At 42.7% G+C, this 14970-nt stretch overlaps 1 protein-coding gene across 1 annotated transcript in view; it reads left to right on the top strand.

Annotated features, from left to right (window-relative positions):
* The window catches only part of plxna4 (plexin A4), a 183659-nt gene that overhangs the window by 147788 nt on the left and 20901 nt on the right, over positions 1–14970 (top strand). Inside the window, exons 13-23 of the mRNA XM_058624311.1 lie at positions 2380–2531; positions 3390–3513; positions 4541–4677; positions 4998–5165; positions 5258–5351; positions 6640–6879; positions 7003–7149; positions 7834–8068; positions 8367–8509; positions 10327–10595; positions 14821–14887. Coding sequence (XP_058480294.1) covers positions 2380–2531; positions 3390–3513; positions 4541–4677; positions 4998–5165; positions 5258–5351; positions 6640–6879; positions 7003–7149; positions 7834–8068; positions 8367–8509; positions 10327–10595; positions 14821–14887 — 1776 coding nt within the window. The remainder of the gene's footprint in view (positions 1–2379; positions 2532–3389; positions 3514–4540; positions 4678–4997; positions 5166–5257; positions 5352–6639; positions 6880–7002; positions 7150–7833; positions 8069–8366; positions 8510–10326; positions 10596–14820; positions 14888–14970) is intronic.

Genomic DNA, 14970 nt, shown 5'->3' with positions numbered 1-14970 from the left:
TCATCTGACACTTTTTAACAATAATGATGAACTACAATGATGGCGTTCATAAGGTTAGATTTTTCTTACTTTCAGTGTAGGAACATTTAGATTTTTATGGTTTTTATTTCTAAATGATTTGTCAGATTAGCACAGTTTTTTAACATAAATCCACACTAAACTCAGTGTGACTCAGTGTGAGACATATTAAAGTGGGCAATGGCAGGATGGATAAGGTGAGGTGAAGGATCAGAGGATAGATTGAAAAACGCCAGATGAAGAGGGCGAATGGATCCCGCTTATATGAATGACTGTGGGTAGATTGAGCCAAAATAGAGTCACAAGAGTCTAAATGGGTGGAAGAAGACCCCCGTTTCCCCCATGATGGATGTAATTGGGGTCCTCTCTGTATCTGTTTACCAAGGGAGTGCATTAGGTGCAGATGGCGACTAGAGTTGAAGGGATGAAGGATGAACAGGTGAATAAAAAAGACGGAAAACCCCCATTGGTGTCCTTCCTGAGGAGTGATGGGTTTCCATCCTCTACAGCATCCCAGATACAACTAAACATTTGTGGATTTTTGGTGAAAGCTGCACCATGTGATGTGGAGGGGGGGGGGGGGGGTCAGACAAGAGGAGTGAAGTCTTAAATCTTTGGACTTTAAGGACATAATACACTGGACCTTCCTAAATCATAAAGATTATTTGAATCGTCTGTGAAAATATAGTCATTTCTTTGTCCCTCGCTTCACTTATTACAGAGTCCGAATCACTTCATCATTCTCCTCTCGATTGTTTGTCTTCAGAAGCATTCAAGATTGTCTCTGTATGGTCCCTCACGTCCTTGAGGCTGCAGTCGGGACACGTTGCAGCCTTCTCACAAAAAAAACAAAAACTGTCAGTTAAAGGACTGAGGACTTTTCCAAGATGACGTGGCCCTAATGCATCCTAATAGGCTTCATTATAATGTCATCTAGCATCAACAATATGGGGGAGAGAGAGAGATTTACTTTGAAAGGAATTGAAAAAGAAAGGGTGAGCGAGGGATAAGTGATTAAGTTTTTGCCTCTATCCAACCATCAATTATCTTGTCAGTGTCACAAATCTAATCAATCCCTCTCCCTTTTTCCTCCTTTTCCCTTCCCTCTCTTCACTATGTCTCTTCAGCTTCCCCCCCCCGTCTTTCCATTCTCCATATTTACTAATAATTGGAGAGTCCTGGTGCATTGTGTTCATTCTTTTTTTTCTAATTGCATGTATTGTAGCCCGATTCCCAGAAGGCTCTTTGTTCATTAAGATATTAGCAGGGAGGTTCATTAATCAGGCACTTAAGCATGCGACAATGATGTCTCCCAGCTACATGACATGGAAAAGCATGACCTGGCTTGAGCTCGCTCCCTTTAAAGTCCAACTGCTCCAATGTGTTTGAAATCCACTCCTTTGAAAAACAATCAAACAGTTAAATTAAAATGTATCGTACTGCAAAATACAAGCGCTATTAGAGAGATTCAGCACAGGGTAGACTAGGACAGAGTAAACAATAAGCGTATTGACCTCAATGAAAATGATTGGGATCACTATTTTTCAGCGGGGATGGCGACACAGCATTATTAAAGTTGGGTCCCTGCCTGCAGCACGGTGGACCTCTATTTGGCAGAGACGGATAGACGCAGACCACTCTGTGTCCTTTACCAACATCCATCCATCTGACCCGGCCTGATGATGTGTACGCTCGCACTCACCGGCCGAAAAGTAAATGCGTTAGTAAAGCGCTGATTGATTGATGTGAGAGATCTCCTCATCAAGAATGAAAGATCTCGCTGATAAATCAAGCGAGACCAATTATTTCAGAGATGTCACCTGTTGCCATGTTTCAAGTCAATCCTAGGTGGAAGATTGTTGATTTCACTGAGCGGAGGAGGAGTGAGAAATGACGCTCACTTGATCCCTGAGTCATGACCCCTTGGCTGTCACTGGAGCTATCATTTCATCATCTGTGGTGTCTTTTGTGCAGCAGCCTCTTTCATCTCCCCTCTCTGCAGGAAAGAGTTACATAATGTGTGCACAGAGACACCTAGTACTCCATACACAGGGAGATTGGAGTGAAAAAATCATAATGTTTATATTGTCATTATGTCAGTAACAATAATAATATTTATGTCCAAGACTGTAGCGATCAATTTACTGTAAGTTAATAAGTCAATTAATCAAGATGTGCTTTGCATTGTATTATTGTGTAATTATTTATAAAGAAATTGTACAGATCTGGGTTTTTACCTTGTCCTTTTTCTGTTCATTCACAACCTTAATTGTTGGCTAAATGCATCATGCAGTGTAATTATACTTGTTTTGTTTTGTTTTTTATGGAGTTTTTCATGAGCTTACATTTGAATTTCAACAGATCACTCCTCTCCGGGGTCCCAGGGAGGGCGGTACGCTCGTGACCATCCGTGGTGAGAACCTGGGCCTGGAGTTTAAAGAGATTCAGGGTAACGTGAAGGTGGCTGAGGTGGACTGCACGCCCATACGTGAAGGCTACATCCCGGCCGAGCAGTGAGTCACATTTTACACTCGTGACTGATTTCAAAACAGCCTCAGGTCTCATCATAATCATCTTTTCTCTACTGTTTTGTAAAAAAAAAACTAAATAGTATAGTTTGAATAAAAAGTATTTTCCAGGTGCATTGAATTCCTAAGAAGTCAAACTTTATTTTAACACAGAAATAAAGCAAACTCATCAAGTTACCCCACGTTACTCGCCTGACGTAGCTATATCAACTCAGTTTATGTGCACGTGTGTCCAAAGAGCAAGTGAGTGAGTCAGGTAGTGGGTATGGACTGGATTGGACTAATCCCCAGACCAGCAGAAAGTAGTGTTTGGATTGTATGTGCACCGCTGGGTACTTTAGAGAACAGCTCAGGCCCCGCATTTATCGTTGTGGCACATACACACACACACACCGCCATGCAATCACTCCAGAGAGTTCAGGAGGTTACGTTTATTTGACATTTGAGTTCATTTTATTTTTTATTTGAGGAGGCATTTTATGAAATTATTTTAAACTAGTTTAAAGTTGGCTTATCACCAGACCCAGCGCTGCTTCTGCTCAGAAAGTAACTCGTGTGCCAGCACTTTCTAAGCAAACGCTGACCCAGCACAAGCAGTAGCTGTGTATAAGGTCATATTTAAAAAAAAAAAGAAAAAAAAGTAGAGACTTTTTACTTCGCTCCCACAACTTGGCAGTGCGTTCAGGATGAAGCGGCAGCCAAACAAACCGTTTTTATGCAGGTTTTAAATGTCGGCCTGGGTCAATCTTTAATACACAATTAACTGCATTTGCTGGCAAGGCAAACTGTGCATCATGTGCATTTCATTTTCAATGTAATATGCGTCTCACTGTGTGTTTCCAGGATTGTGTGTGAGATGGGTAAGGCGGAGAAGAGCCAGTATACTGGAAATGTGCAGGTCTGTGTCGGGGTTGGAGATTGCAGTTCAGAATTCAAGGCAAAATCCTCCAAGTACTACTACTTTGTGGTGAGTCTCTGATTTCAACTCTGATTATTATTTAAAAAATAACAAAAAAAATTAAAAAAATGTGATTCACCTTAATGAGCTGGGGCGGTTTCCTTGCGCTGTATACTGTGATCTGCCGTAGCGCGTTGCTCACCAAGGTCGGATCTCACACTTAGCTTTTCTCTCGAGCATGAGTCAGCAGTGAGACACGGCTGGCACGCGCTAATTAGTGCAGAATGAGAAAAGAAATACCAATGGTTACACAATTGTAAAACACTGTTTTCTTGTATTTCTGAATCTGACTCTACACACAATTAATTAGCATCACTTTAATGCATTAACACTTGCACGGCCTGAAATGAATTTACAGTCGTTTCCATGCAGCGTTGCCGTCATCCACCGGGCGCTAGCTGACGGAGATTTATTTCTCCCTGTTCAGGATTAAATGATATCAGGTCTAGATGTCACACTAGCACAACAGAGACAGGAGATGAGATTATCAGAAGGCCAAATGAGATAGAGGAGGACTTACTTTAAGACCAGCTTCTATGACAAACGTCCACTGCTGCTGTCTCATTTCATTTAAAATATCATGACAGATTTTCACAGTGCTTTTGTCAGTTTAAGTTTTCAATAGTTTTAGCTTAGGGTGCTTATTCTGTGGATTTGTTTTTATGAAAACAAGTGGTCAAGAAATAATTTTCCTCTTACTGACGCAGGATTTGTGTGTATATTAAGAACTTATGGGTTAGGAATGAATTCAATGTGATATTGTTTATGAAAACATACATGTATTCCTCTGTTTATAGTTAAAACTCTGAATAAGTCCATTTCACTGTCCACATTTAAGATTTCTTTAATTTGTATGAAAAGTGTGAAATTTTCTTTATTGCATTCAAGCTCATATTTTCTGATCTGTGCCTTTGACTAACCAATGGTCGCCTGCACATTTGAACAAAAACTAAATAACTAATTAAAAGGACATAACTCAGTTCCATTCAACCCTTAGATTACTTTTCACCTTATAACCTCTAATACTTAATACTAGGTCCCGAGGATTCTCAGTCTGAAGCCCAGCCGAGGACCTGTGTCTGGAGGAACCATCGTCAGCATCACTGGCAGCCACCTCGACGCTGGGAGCAACGTGTCAGTCATGTTTAAGGACCAGCCATGCACTTATCTCAGGTTAGTGGGTAACAAGCCAGTCCTGACTCTTGCCAGTCACTCGTGAGGAATCCATAGACGGTGGCTGTAGCTCATGTCCATTTTCTAGCTGTGGTTAATATATATATATACTTAAAGTATTTTTATATTCATACATTTGCTAGCATTAATTAGAAACCAACCATTCAACCATTTTAAATTTTAGATTGTTATTGTTTTTTAATTATTTAGTCTGAGCCAACAATAACAACTGCAGATAGCATTAGTGTTGAATCCTGTGTCTCAACCCTTTACCCAGTTAATGTTTAAAAAAACAAATGTTTGCGTGATGGTCTCTACAGGAGGGGCGGCCAGTGGCTCACCTGTCGAACACACGCTTCCCTGAATGGCTACGGAAATGTGTCCGTGTCTGTGAGCATAGACAGAGCTCATCTCCAGAAAGACCTGCGGTTCGAGTATGTGGAGGATCCCACCATCACTAAGATAGAGCCTGAGTGGAGCATCTACAGGTATGACAGACAGACAGTCTAATGTAGTATGTAGTTTCATGTATCACTGCCAGTGAAAACAATGTAAACTAACCCTTTAATATCTTTTACAGTGGCCACACACCAGTGACAGTCACGGGTACAAACCTGGACATCATTCAGACTCCGCTCATCAGAGCCAAATACAACGGCCATGAGACACTCAATGTAAGTTATAAATATAAAGTAAAATGCCTGGGGATTCACCACCTGGGATTCTAAATACCTAATTTCCCTTGGCTCCACTAAGTAAGCCACTGTGAATGTCAGAGATTTTATTTTTATTTTTTCGATGTACAGAGGTGAAGGTAAAAACTCAACATGGAGAGTGCAGAGTCAAAGTCAACAGGTTGCAATTGAATTCAAAGAGAATGCCACAGTTTCTCTCCATACATTTGTAACAACAGGGAAGTTCTGATCGTGACCTAAAAGCCGCACAGTTCAAAGTACTCTATCATCTATTCACTACTTTTCTCGGGGGAGGATATGTAAAGATGCTCCAGAGTCTCCGTGATCTCGGTGAAATAAGAGATGGCAACAATAGGTCGTTATGCTTTCTTCGCGTGAGCTCGTGCCACGTTTAGCATCTGTGCTCACATATTTCTTCACTGCGCCTTTGTATCCCAAGATACTGTACATTCAGGTTCAAGTTTGAAACTACTTAAATTACCCATCGTCTTACTTTCGAAGGTATTTTTCCTGCAGCGGCAGAATAGGATACATGTTATTCATTTCCTCGAGGCCTGACGTTCAAGGAGCCAGTTATAGTGACAGAAAAAAAGAAATATTTAAGTGGCTACATGGCAAAGGTTATTATGGAAATGTGAAATGTCTGTGTACGAGTTGAAAACCTCACTGAATAAGACCTGCGCCAGCGGTTGATTTGTCAGTGCTCTGACAGACACCGAGGAGTTTAGACATGAAAAGGTTGTGATGGGCAACTGGCAGGACAGTGATTGACTGGACCTCCTGTCCATGGTTTACAACACAATCATGAACCAAGAAGAAAATGTGGAAAATGACGAAAAAGACACCATGTCAAAAATGGAAGACGGTGGTAGCATGTGGTTGTAGCGCGAGGCTGTGTGGAACATCTCCACATCCATAAGACAAAGTGGTGTAGAGAGATTGGATAAAAGATCACAGGGAGGATGACCGGGCAGGGGATAAAGGATTGATCTTTCTGGGGCGTAATGAAGAATAGGTGAGACCTAGTTATCACTCAAATCTCCACTCATCAAAGCTTACATTTGGTGACACTGCACAGGTTTGTCAAAACTGCACCTCATTTAGGAGCTTTCTTTGAAGAAGATACTGCAACACCTTCTTTTGGCACTCCTTTGAAATAAATGAGCTTGTTTAGAAGCCTGAACGAGGCACAGGGAACTTACAATTTTAGGTAAATGAGGTCTGTGTGAAATGAGAGTTGCTTATCTATGAAGATTTCTTTCCTCAGTTGTGCGAGGTGCTCAGCCCGACGTCCATGCTGTGCCAAGCTCCGAATCTGGCCGTCAGCTCTGGTCGACAGCAAGAGGTCCCCGAGCGACCCGACGAGTTTGGCTTCAAACTGGATGACGTGCTGTCCGTGATGGCGCTCAACAACACCAACTTTATCTACTACCCAAATCCTGAGTTTGAGCCGCTCAGTGTGTCCGGGGTGCTGGAGCTTAAACCTGGATCACCAATTATACTGAAGGTAGGAGGATCAACATCACTCACCCACATTTACCACTTTATTTGATCACCGCTGACCTTTTCCCCCCATATTTACAGTACATGTCATTTTGCACCTCTAACTGTGACCCCCTCTCCCCCGCAGGGACGTAACTTCCTACCGCCTACCAATAATGGACAAGGAAAGTTGAACTACACTGTTCTGATCGGAGAGAAGCCCTGCATGTTAACTGTGTCAGAGACCCAGCTGCTGTGCGAGTCCCCAAACCTGACCGGTCGACACAAGGTCCTGGTGAGTGTTTCAGCACGTGGTCCACAAAGACGAGACACAGGCATAAAGCTGACAGACAGACAGACAGAGAGACAGACAGACAGACAATCAGACAAAAACCCTCTTCCTCTGCTGTTATCTATCTCCTTGTCTACTTCCAGACTGAGTACAGTTCTAATCCAATCAGCTGTGTGGGTTTCTGTTACTGCCCACAAGCAGACATTGGACAAACAAATAAGTCTTCAATAAGGTGGATTATAGCCCCAGCAAACTCAATAAAGCTTCCATTTGTGGTTTCAACATCGACCACTTTGAATAAAGCGCTTCCTGATGTTACCACCTGGACCACCATCGTACAAAGACATGGACATTGTAAAATAATTTATAGCCTGTACACACTGTAATCACAAATCAATACTAATATCTGTCTGCCTGAGCTCTGAAGAAAGAAATGCTTTACATATCTAGAGGTAGTTCACAAAAGAAATAATGTGCTATGTTTTTCCTATTAGAGACAAGTTATTATTATTATTACTGAAGTGATATTTAAGTGAATCTCTTCTCGTAGCTTTGGGATACTCGTGTAGACGTGTGTAAACATATGGCCCTTCACTATAAAAAACATTCAGGAATAGAACTTGTTTATGTGTACATAGTACATGTATGCAGTAATCAAAATGTGTTGGATCTTTCATTCTCTTAAAGGCACGTGTTGGTGGTAAAGAGTTTTCCCCAGGCGTAGTCCTCATCACGTCCGACAGCCAGCTTAGCAGCACCGCCATCATCGGGATCGCTGCAGCCGGAGCCATGCTCATCTTCTTCATCGTCGTGGTGCTCATCGCCTACAAGCGCAAGTCTCGCGAGAGCGACCTGACCCTGAAGAGGCTGCAGATGCAGATGGACAACCTGGAGTCACGTGTGGCTCTGGAGTGCAAAGAAGGTGAGAAGCTGTGGGTCATAACTGGTCCTATATGGATGTTTTAGATGTTTCCCTCCTCCAACACACCTGATTCAAATAAATGGGTCGTTACCAGAGCTTGTTGATGAGCTGACTACTGTATTTGAATCAGGTGTGTTGGAGCATGCAGGTCAGTAGCTCACCAGGACCTGGATTGAGAAACCCCTGATATGGATATGGAGGAAGAAGCCCTCAACTTTCTTTGTAGTAGATTCAACATGCTACCTGAGCTGACTTTTGATATGAAAATAACTGTTTGTGAATCTGATTTATCTTCCAGCTTTTGCTGAGCTCCAGACAGACATTCATGAGCTCACCAGCGATCTAGACGGTGCAGGAATCCCCTTCTTGGACTACAGGACTTACACCATGAGGGTCCTCTTCCCAGGCATAGAGGAACATCCTGTACTCAGAGACCTTGAGGTAAAAAAAAAAATGACTTCATGCGATGTAATTTGTCGAGGTGTAAGACTGTAGAGATCTTATATCTTATAATAGGAGACACGGGGAATAGTCTAGGACATACTAACTGCTTTAGGGCAGCGATCCACAATATTTTCATCAAATAGAAAGTCCCTCTGTTTTGTTGATCAGCATTGTTCACAGAAATTCACAAAAAAGGCAGCTATGGCTCTCACATAATGACTAAATTGTGAAGTAGTTGCACTTCTTCAGTCCGTATCAAATAACAATCGCAATCCAATTAGCCTGATTTGAGCGAAATGCAAAACGAGCGAGCAAATTGCCATTGTGGTGGGTCACAGTAGGTGAAATTGACGCTGATGTTGTTTGTGTTGCCGCCTGCCAAACAAAAGCCTTTTGACAACTGACAACCTCACTTTCTCACGAGCAAACAAGGCGCAGCGCTCAATTCAGGAGCACGCTCTCATTAATAACTCCACGATATGAGACTGTTTTCTTCATCCACCCTCAAAAACAAATTAAAAGTCAATCAGAGGGAGAAAAGCATAAGAAGGAAAAAAAAAAAAAAAAATCAAGTCATTTATCTCCAGTGGTGACATTGATAGGCAGCCATAATTGAGCAGGTCGTCTTGTTCCATTAGGAGAATGATGGACCCCCATTCCACTGCCCTCAGGGTTGGCCACTCTATCCCTGATGAAAATTTCCCAGTAATAAGCAATATTAATTATGTTTTAATTGGTATAAATGCCAAACTGTATGAGAAGTGTTATGCGGAATAGGAGCCTAATGAAGAAAGCAGCAGACTTGTCTTGGGTGGTTGATAGCTGCTTAATTGTTATTCACGTGTCAGAGAATTTAAAGTAAGAAATTTAAATTTAATTTTAATAGCACAGGTGATGGAGAGAAATACAATATTTAACTCCTTTTAGACACATTTTTGCATATTTGTTTCATGACTTTTCAGATTTTATTCTTAGTACTTCAAATATTTCCATCTATTTTTTTGTTTTTTACTCTTGATCTCAATGGAAACGATCCAGCTTCTCATTTTCCTCCTTTCCAACCTGTGGAGATCAAGCGTGGCTCTGTTTGATTAGCGTTAAAGCATGTTAAAACAATCATGTCATTGCATTGAACAATAAACACCGTTAGAATCATGTACAAAAAAGGCAGAAAAAGATTCTTTGCGCCTGTATTCACACCTTTTGTGTATATATAATATTATTATCCATACACAGAGAGGCAAGCAGACTACACGTGACAACACAACACAGTGCATATCTTGTCAAGTGGTATGAAATTAGACTTGCAACTTAACAAAAGCTCCCAGCAGATTACAAGGGGTTCCTCCATGAAAGGTAACAAGACCAAACATATGGTGGTTGACAGCTGCATTGGGTGCAAAGGGATGCTGTCTTAGCGTGAGTGCTCTTGACAGATAAAAAAGGACCCAAACATAATCTCCATAGGTGCTGTGAATGCATGTGTGGCAGTCGAGTCTTTTAAATGGTGCAGGGACAATCTGGGCTCAGACAAGGGAAAATCACATCACTGCACTCCTTTTCAACTTGCATTAATGTGGAACACGGAAGCATCAAAGTAATAAACACTCCCTGAACAGAACAGAACACAGACTGGAAACCATCATCTATGAAGACTCTTCTTTTTCTTTCCGTCTCTGTGTGTCCTTATCTAAACTCTAAAATGGTTTGAAAATGAGTTATGTCAAAGGCATAATATGACATTTAAATATATAGATCTATGTGTCATCACTGTATGAATGTGCTACAGAGGATTTTCTTTTGTTTCCCCATAGGTGCCCGGCTACCGCCAAGAGCAGGTAGAGAAGGGACTGAAGCTGTTTGGCCAGCTCATTAACAACAAGGTCTTCCTGCTGTGTTTTATCCGCACTCTGGAGGCCCAGCGTGGGTTTTCCATGAGGGACAGGGGCAACGTGGCCTCGCTTATCATGACAGTGCTGCAGAGCAAGTTGGAGTATGCCACTGATGTTCTAAAACACCTGCTGTCCGACCTCATAGACCGCAACCTTGAGAGCAAGAATCATCCCAAGCTGCTGCTCCGCAGGTAGGAAGCAGACGTACAATAAGTTCAGAGTTTTCCCCTCCCCCTCCTCCTCCTCCTCCTCCTCCTCCTTCTCACTTTCTAACAAATATCTGCCACAGACAGTTTTGATGTTGCTGCCTCGCTGTATCCTGTATAGAAAAACAAAGAGGGAGGTCAGAGAGAAGTCAGAGCCTCGCCATGAAATATTGAATCACTGACTAACTTCCATACTTTTTCAACTTTGCTGAACACGGGTGTGCGTGTGTCTATTGGTCATTTTTATCCTTTAACTTTTTAAGGGCTGGATGTAGCCTTTCACTTCTCTGTGTGTTTACATGTTTGGATTAACCCATTTGACCTTGATGCGCTGGCTCAGTTTCAGAGACACTGAAGGCCGTTGCCATGCACATTGTTAGAGAAATAATTAGGGGAAAATTAGCAGGGAATCCGATTACAAATAGCTCAAGAGGGGGGAAAAAAAGAATGATTTATGGGAGAAAAGCGACAGGGAGCAAAACTGGAAGGCTCACACTCACACACTGGCACAATCACAATCCTCCCTTGGATTTTCAGTCAAAGGCTCAATAGCATGCACTTGAATGCAGCACTGTATGTGATTATGCTTCCAGTCTGTGGTGTTTGGTAAATCTTGATGATTAAGGTTACTGGAGGAAAGTTGCTGTAAGGCTGTGTGTGCATACATGTCCATATAAGTATACAGTTTATGCCTTTTCCCCTCCTCAGATTATTTGACAGGCATATCATAAATTTAAGTGTCTGCCTCACTTCATATTCTCCCTTTGGCAAGAAAACAAAAAAAAAAAAAGTATCTGTGCCAGTAAATTCAAACATGACACGCCCATGCAGAGAATACTGAAAGAAATGCTGTTAATCACACTGTCCAGAAGATGAGGTGCACACATTCACCTCATGAGAACCTGTTGTCGACTCTGCATGTTGATGCAAAAGAAGAGATTAATGCCGTCTGGGGCGGGATGCATGATTAATCGCAGCCAGAGTTCACTGAGCTTGGTGGAGACGCAAAACAATGGCGTAATCGCTGATCCTGGCACTAGATACAACGTAAGAGATGGCGCGTACAAACAGGAGACGATAGTCAAGGACAATGGGGACGCATAAAGCTGTGTCAACTAGTGAGGGAGGAAGACAGTGGTGAAATGAGCTCGTTTGACCACTTGTTTTACATGTTATCACAGCTGTATGTGCTCGACACCGTTGATCTCATGTCATGATGTTAAAGTTAAAGTCAAATTACCAAAGAAATACTTGTTTAAATGCAGCACACCTCCCTCTGTCACGTTTGTCCATGTTCTACTTCCTTTTCATCATGAGAGAGAGAGAGAGAGAAGGAAAACCCTGAAACGGCGTAATTATAGTGGGTTCATACTATAAGCATGTTTCCAACAAATGCGTGCCCAGTTTGATTGCCCATTTTTATGCACACAACTGTGATGGTTAGAAATCATCTCTGTCTTCATCTCTTTCTCCATCCTCGGATGCGCTTATTAGTGTTTCAGGATCCCAGCGTGCGTCTCAGTGGTGATGAGGCAGTGTGAGCAAGCTACACAGCCCCATAGGGTGGGCTGACTGGCATGTCCTTGGATAACAGCTTAAAATAGCTTACACAAGAACAAGGCTGTGAAGCTGAAGTTTAATCTGCTCTCGTAAAGATAGCATCTGTTTTTCCTCCTCTTTTCCAACTTTCTCTTCTCTCTTTATAATATTTGTCATTTTGAATAATATTCCATCCAACCTCCTCCTAATGCTCACTTTCCACGATCATCCTCGGTTCATTTCCCTTGATTGTCACACATTTGCTGTCCTCGCGTCTGTCCTTTTTCCTCATGTACTTGCTCTCAATCTATATTTCAAGCGCTCTTCCTCTGCTCTGCCGTTTTCCTGATTGCTAAATCAATGCCTCCTCTTCCAAGAAATCTGTGCATGCGTGTGGACATGTGTGTGTGTGTCTGTTTCGTCTCTCCACACACAAACACACATCCTTCCATCTGTCCCATCTCAAACCTGCGCTGAAGCACAAGCACCAGGCAAAGCTAACTAACGAAAGCCTTTGCACAACCATCTGTCACTTTCCTTACAGCTTTCTCCTTTAACTCCTCTTGCCTCTCATCAGTTTTCCACAAAGTCTCACACACACACACAAATGCACGTTATTGCCAATGAAAAATATGAAGTGTGGTTTAATATAGATCATTATCAACTGTACTTTAATGATCGTGGGAATCGAGCGCCTCACACTGGCAAGCCTGACCTTGCCAACATGTAATATATTACACTGTTTTTGTGCCACAGCACATTTCATGGCACGAACCCAAACATGGGTTGTTTTTATGTTTTTGAAATGCAGCAGAGGAAAATGTTGGGAGAAGATTGTCTGGCTAACCTTAGATCTGCATCAAATCGCCATTTTTATCCCTGTTCCCTTTGGACTGTGCTATGATTGAGAAAGGAGCATAAGCAAACTGGTGGGGTTGTGCCAAGACTCCTTGTTACTGCAGGGCTGGCAACCATTGCCAGAAGCGCACACACAAACTTGTTGTTGTGAGGACACCTCTTAAATATAATACATTCCCTAGCCCCTTACCCTAACCTTAACCTGCCTTACCCTTATCTTTACCCTAATTATTAATACCCAATTCTAACCCTAACCCAAAATCAGGTCTTTACCCTGAAAAAGACCTGGTTATTCAGTGTTGAGATGTCTTTTGTTTGTATGTTTTTTGGACCTCACAAAGATATAAATACAAGTGCACACACATACATTGAACTCTAGTTTCATCTCTGAATACATACACAGTGGGATTCATTTGTGCTTTTTGCACGCCAGCCATAGAACAGCCCTGCACTTGTCCACTTACTAAAGTGTGCACAATCTATTGGATTGAGGGAAAGGAAAAGAACGTTTTAGAAGAAATGATGGGGAGAGGCTTTGCCAACCTTTTTCTTATTCTCCCTTTTTACCGCTCCTTCCTTCCCTGCTTCCCTGTGCACCACCTCCTCTCTCCACCCTCCTTTATTCCCTTTGATAGATGGGCTTCATTTGTAGAAATAGAGAGGATTTGGAAGTGCGCACGATTACAGGATCCAGAATGAGGGAGGGGGGGAGGGAGGAAGGGAGGGAGGAAGACAGACAGACAAACAACAAGGACACATGAAAGAAAAGATGAAACGTGACCTCGTGACCCTGGGCTCTGTGGACAGAAGAAGAGTGGGAGGGGCAACAAAAATAAAAAGTGCTGGAACACTGCGATGCAGGAAGTTAATCCCCCCCAGGTGTTGTGCCAATGTAGGCAGGGGGTGCCAGGCCAGCCCACTGGCACAGCGGACATCACGCCTCAGTGTGGAGCCCCTTAAATAGGCTGTCTGAACAGTGAAGGGTGGGAGGGCTGCAGGTGGCAGCCCAAAACACTTTGGACACACTCTCACATGCACGTGAGCACAAGGGACACTAATCCTGAAATACTGATGCTTACGGTAGCAACAAAAGGGTGTGTGTGTATGTGTGTGTGTGTATGTGTGTGTGTGTGTGTGTGTGTGTGACAGATTACCCACACACCCCTGCTGCTGGCCAAGAAGGCTGCTGTCAAAGGATATCCGATCCTTGCCTCTCCTCATTTTCCCCTCGCCACCACTGCTGTTGTTATTATGTATGCATATTAGTCATTCACACGGGATCGTTCACACTGTTGGCCCAGGTCAATAGATAAACACATAGCATTTTGCCACACCAGTGGAGCATGGAAGCCAGGCAGAGAAAGAGAGGGAGATGTATTCATTCACTTTCTATTGTGCACGGATCGAGTGTTCGTCCAGTGAATAGGTGAGGGAGCGCTTAATAATGAGGCCAGTGTTATTACAGAGCTGCTCCAGCCCCTAACGACATCAATCCATGGGGATCAAATAAAGGCTTTTAATTGCTTTGCCTCATATTAAAATCCCCGCCACCGTAGGCGAGCTGGCCGTGGCGTGCCTGAGCATAAAAAGCCAGCCCAGAGATTGTCTGACAAGCCGTCATATAGCATGTGCAGGCGGCTCTCTCAATTCATGTCTGTGCAATTATGTTTGTGTAACGAAGGCCTATTCATTAGCAGCGATTATCTTTTTTTTTTTTTAGCAGAATATTTGATGGCGGTGTTGAATATTCATGATGGTAATAGGAGCGCGGGGGGGATCACGTGTTCATCATGTGCTCTCTGTGTGTCTGCAGGACTGAGTCTGTGGCGGAGAAAATGCTGACCAACTGGTTTACCTTCCTCCTCTACAAGTTTCTGAAGGTAACAGTTACACACAGTGTGCAAAGTGAGTGTTTGTGTCGTTCCTATGTTAATCCAGGGGAATTAAATCACAACAACACTAT

This window comes from Solea solea, chromosome 3 (genome assembly GCF_958295425.1).
Source record: "Solea solea chromosome 3, fSolSol10.1, whole genome shotgun sequence".
In the NCBI taxonomy this organism is placed as follows: domain Eukaryota; kingdom Metazoa; phylum Chordata; class Actinopteri; order Pleuronectiformes; family Soleidae; genus Solea; species Solea solea.
Note: the sequence above shows the minus strand (reverse complement) of the source record. Positions and strands in the feature narration are given on the sequence as shown.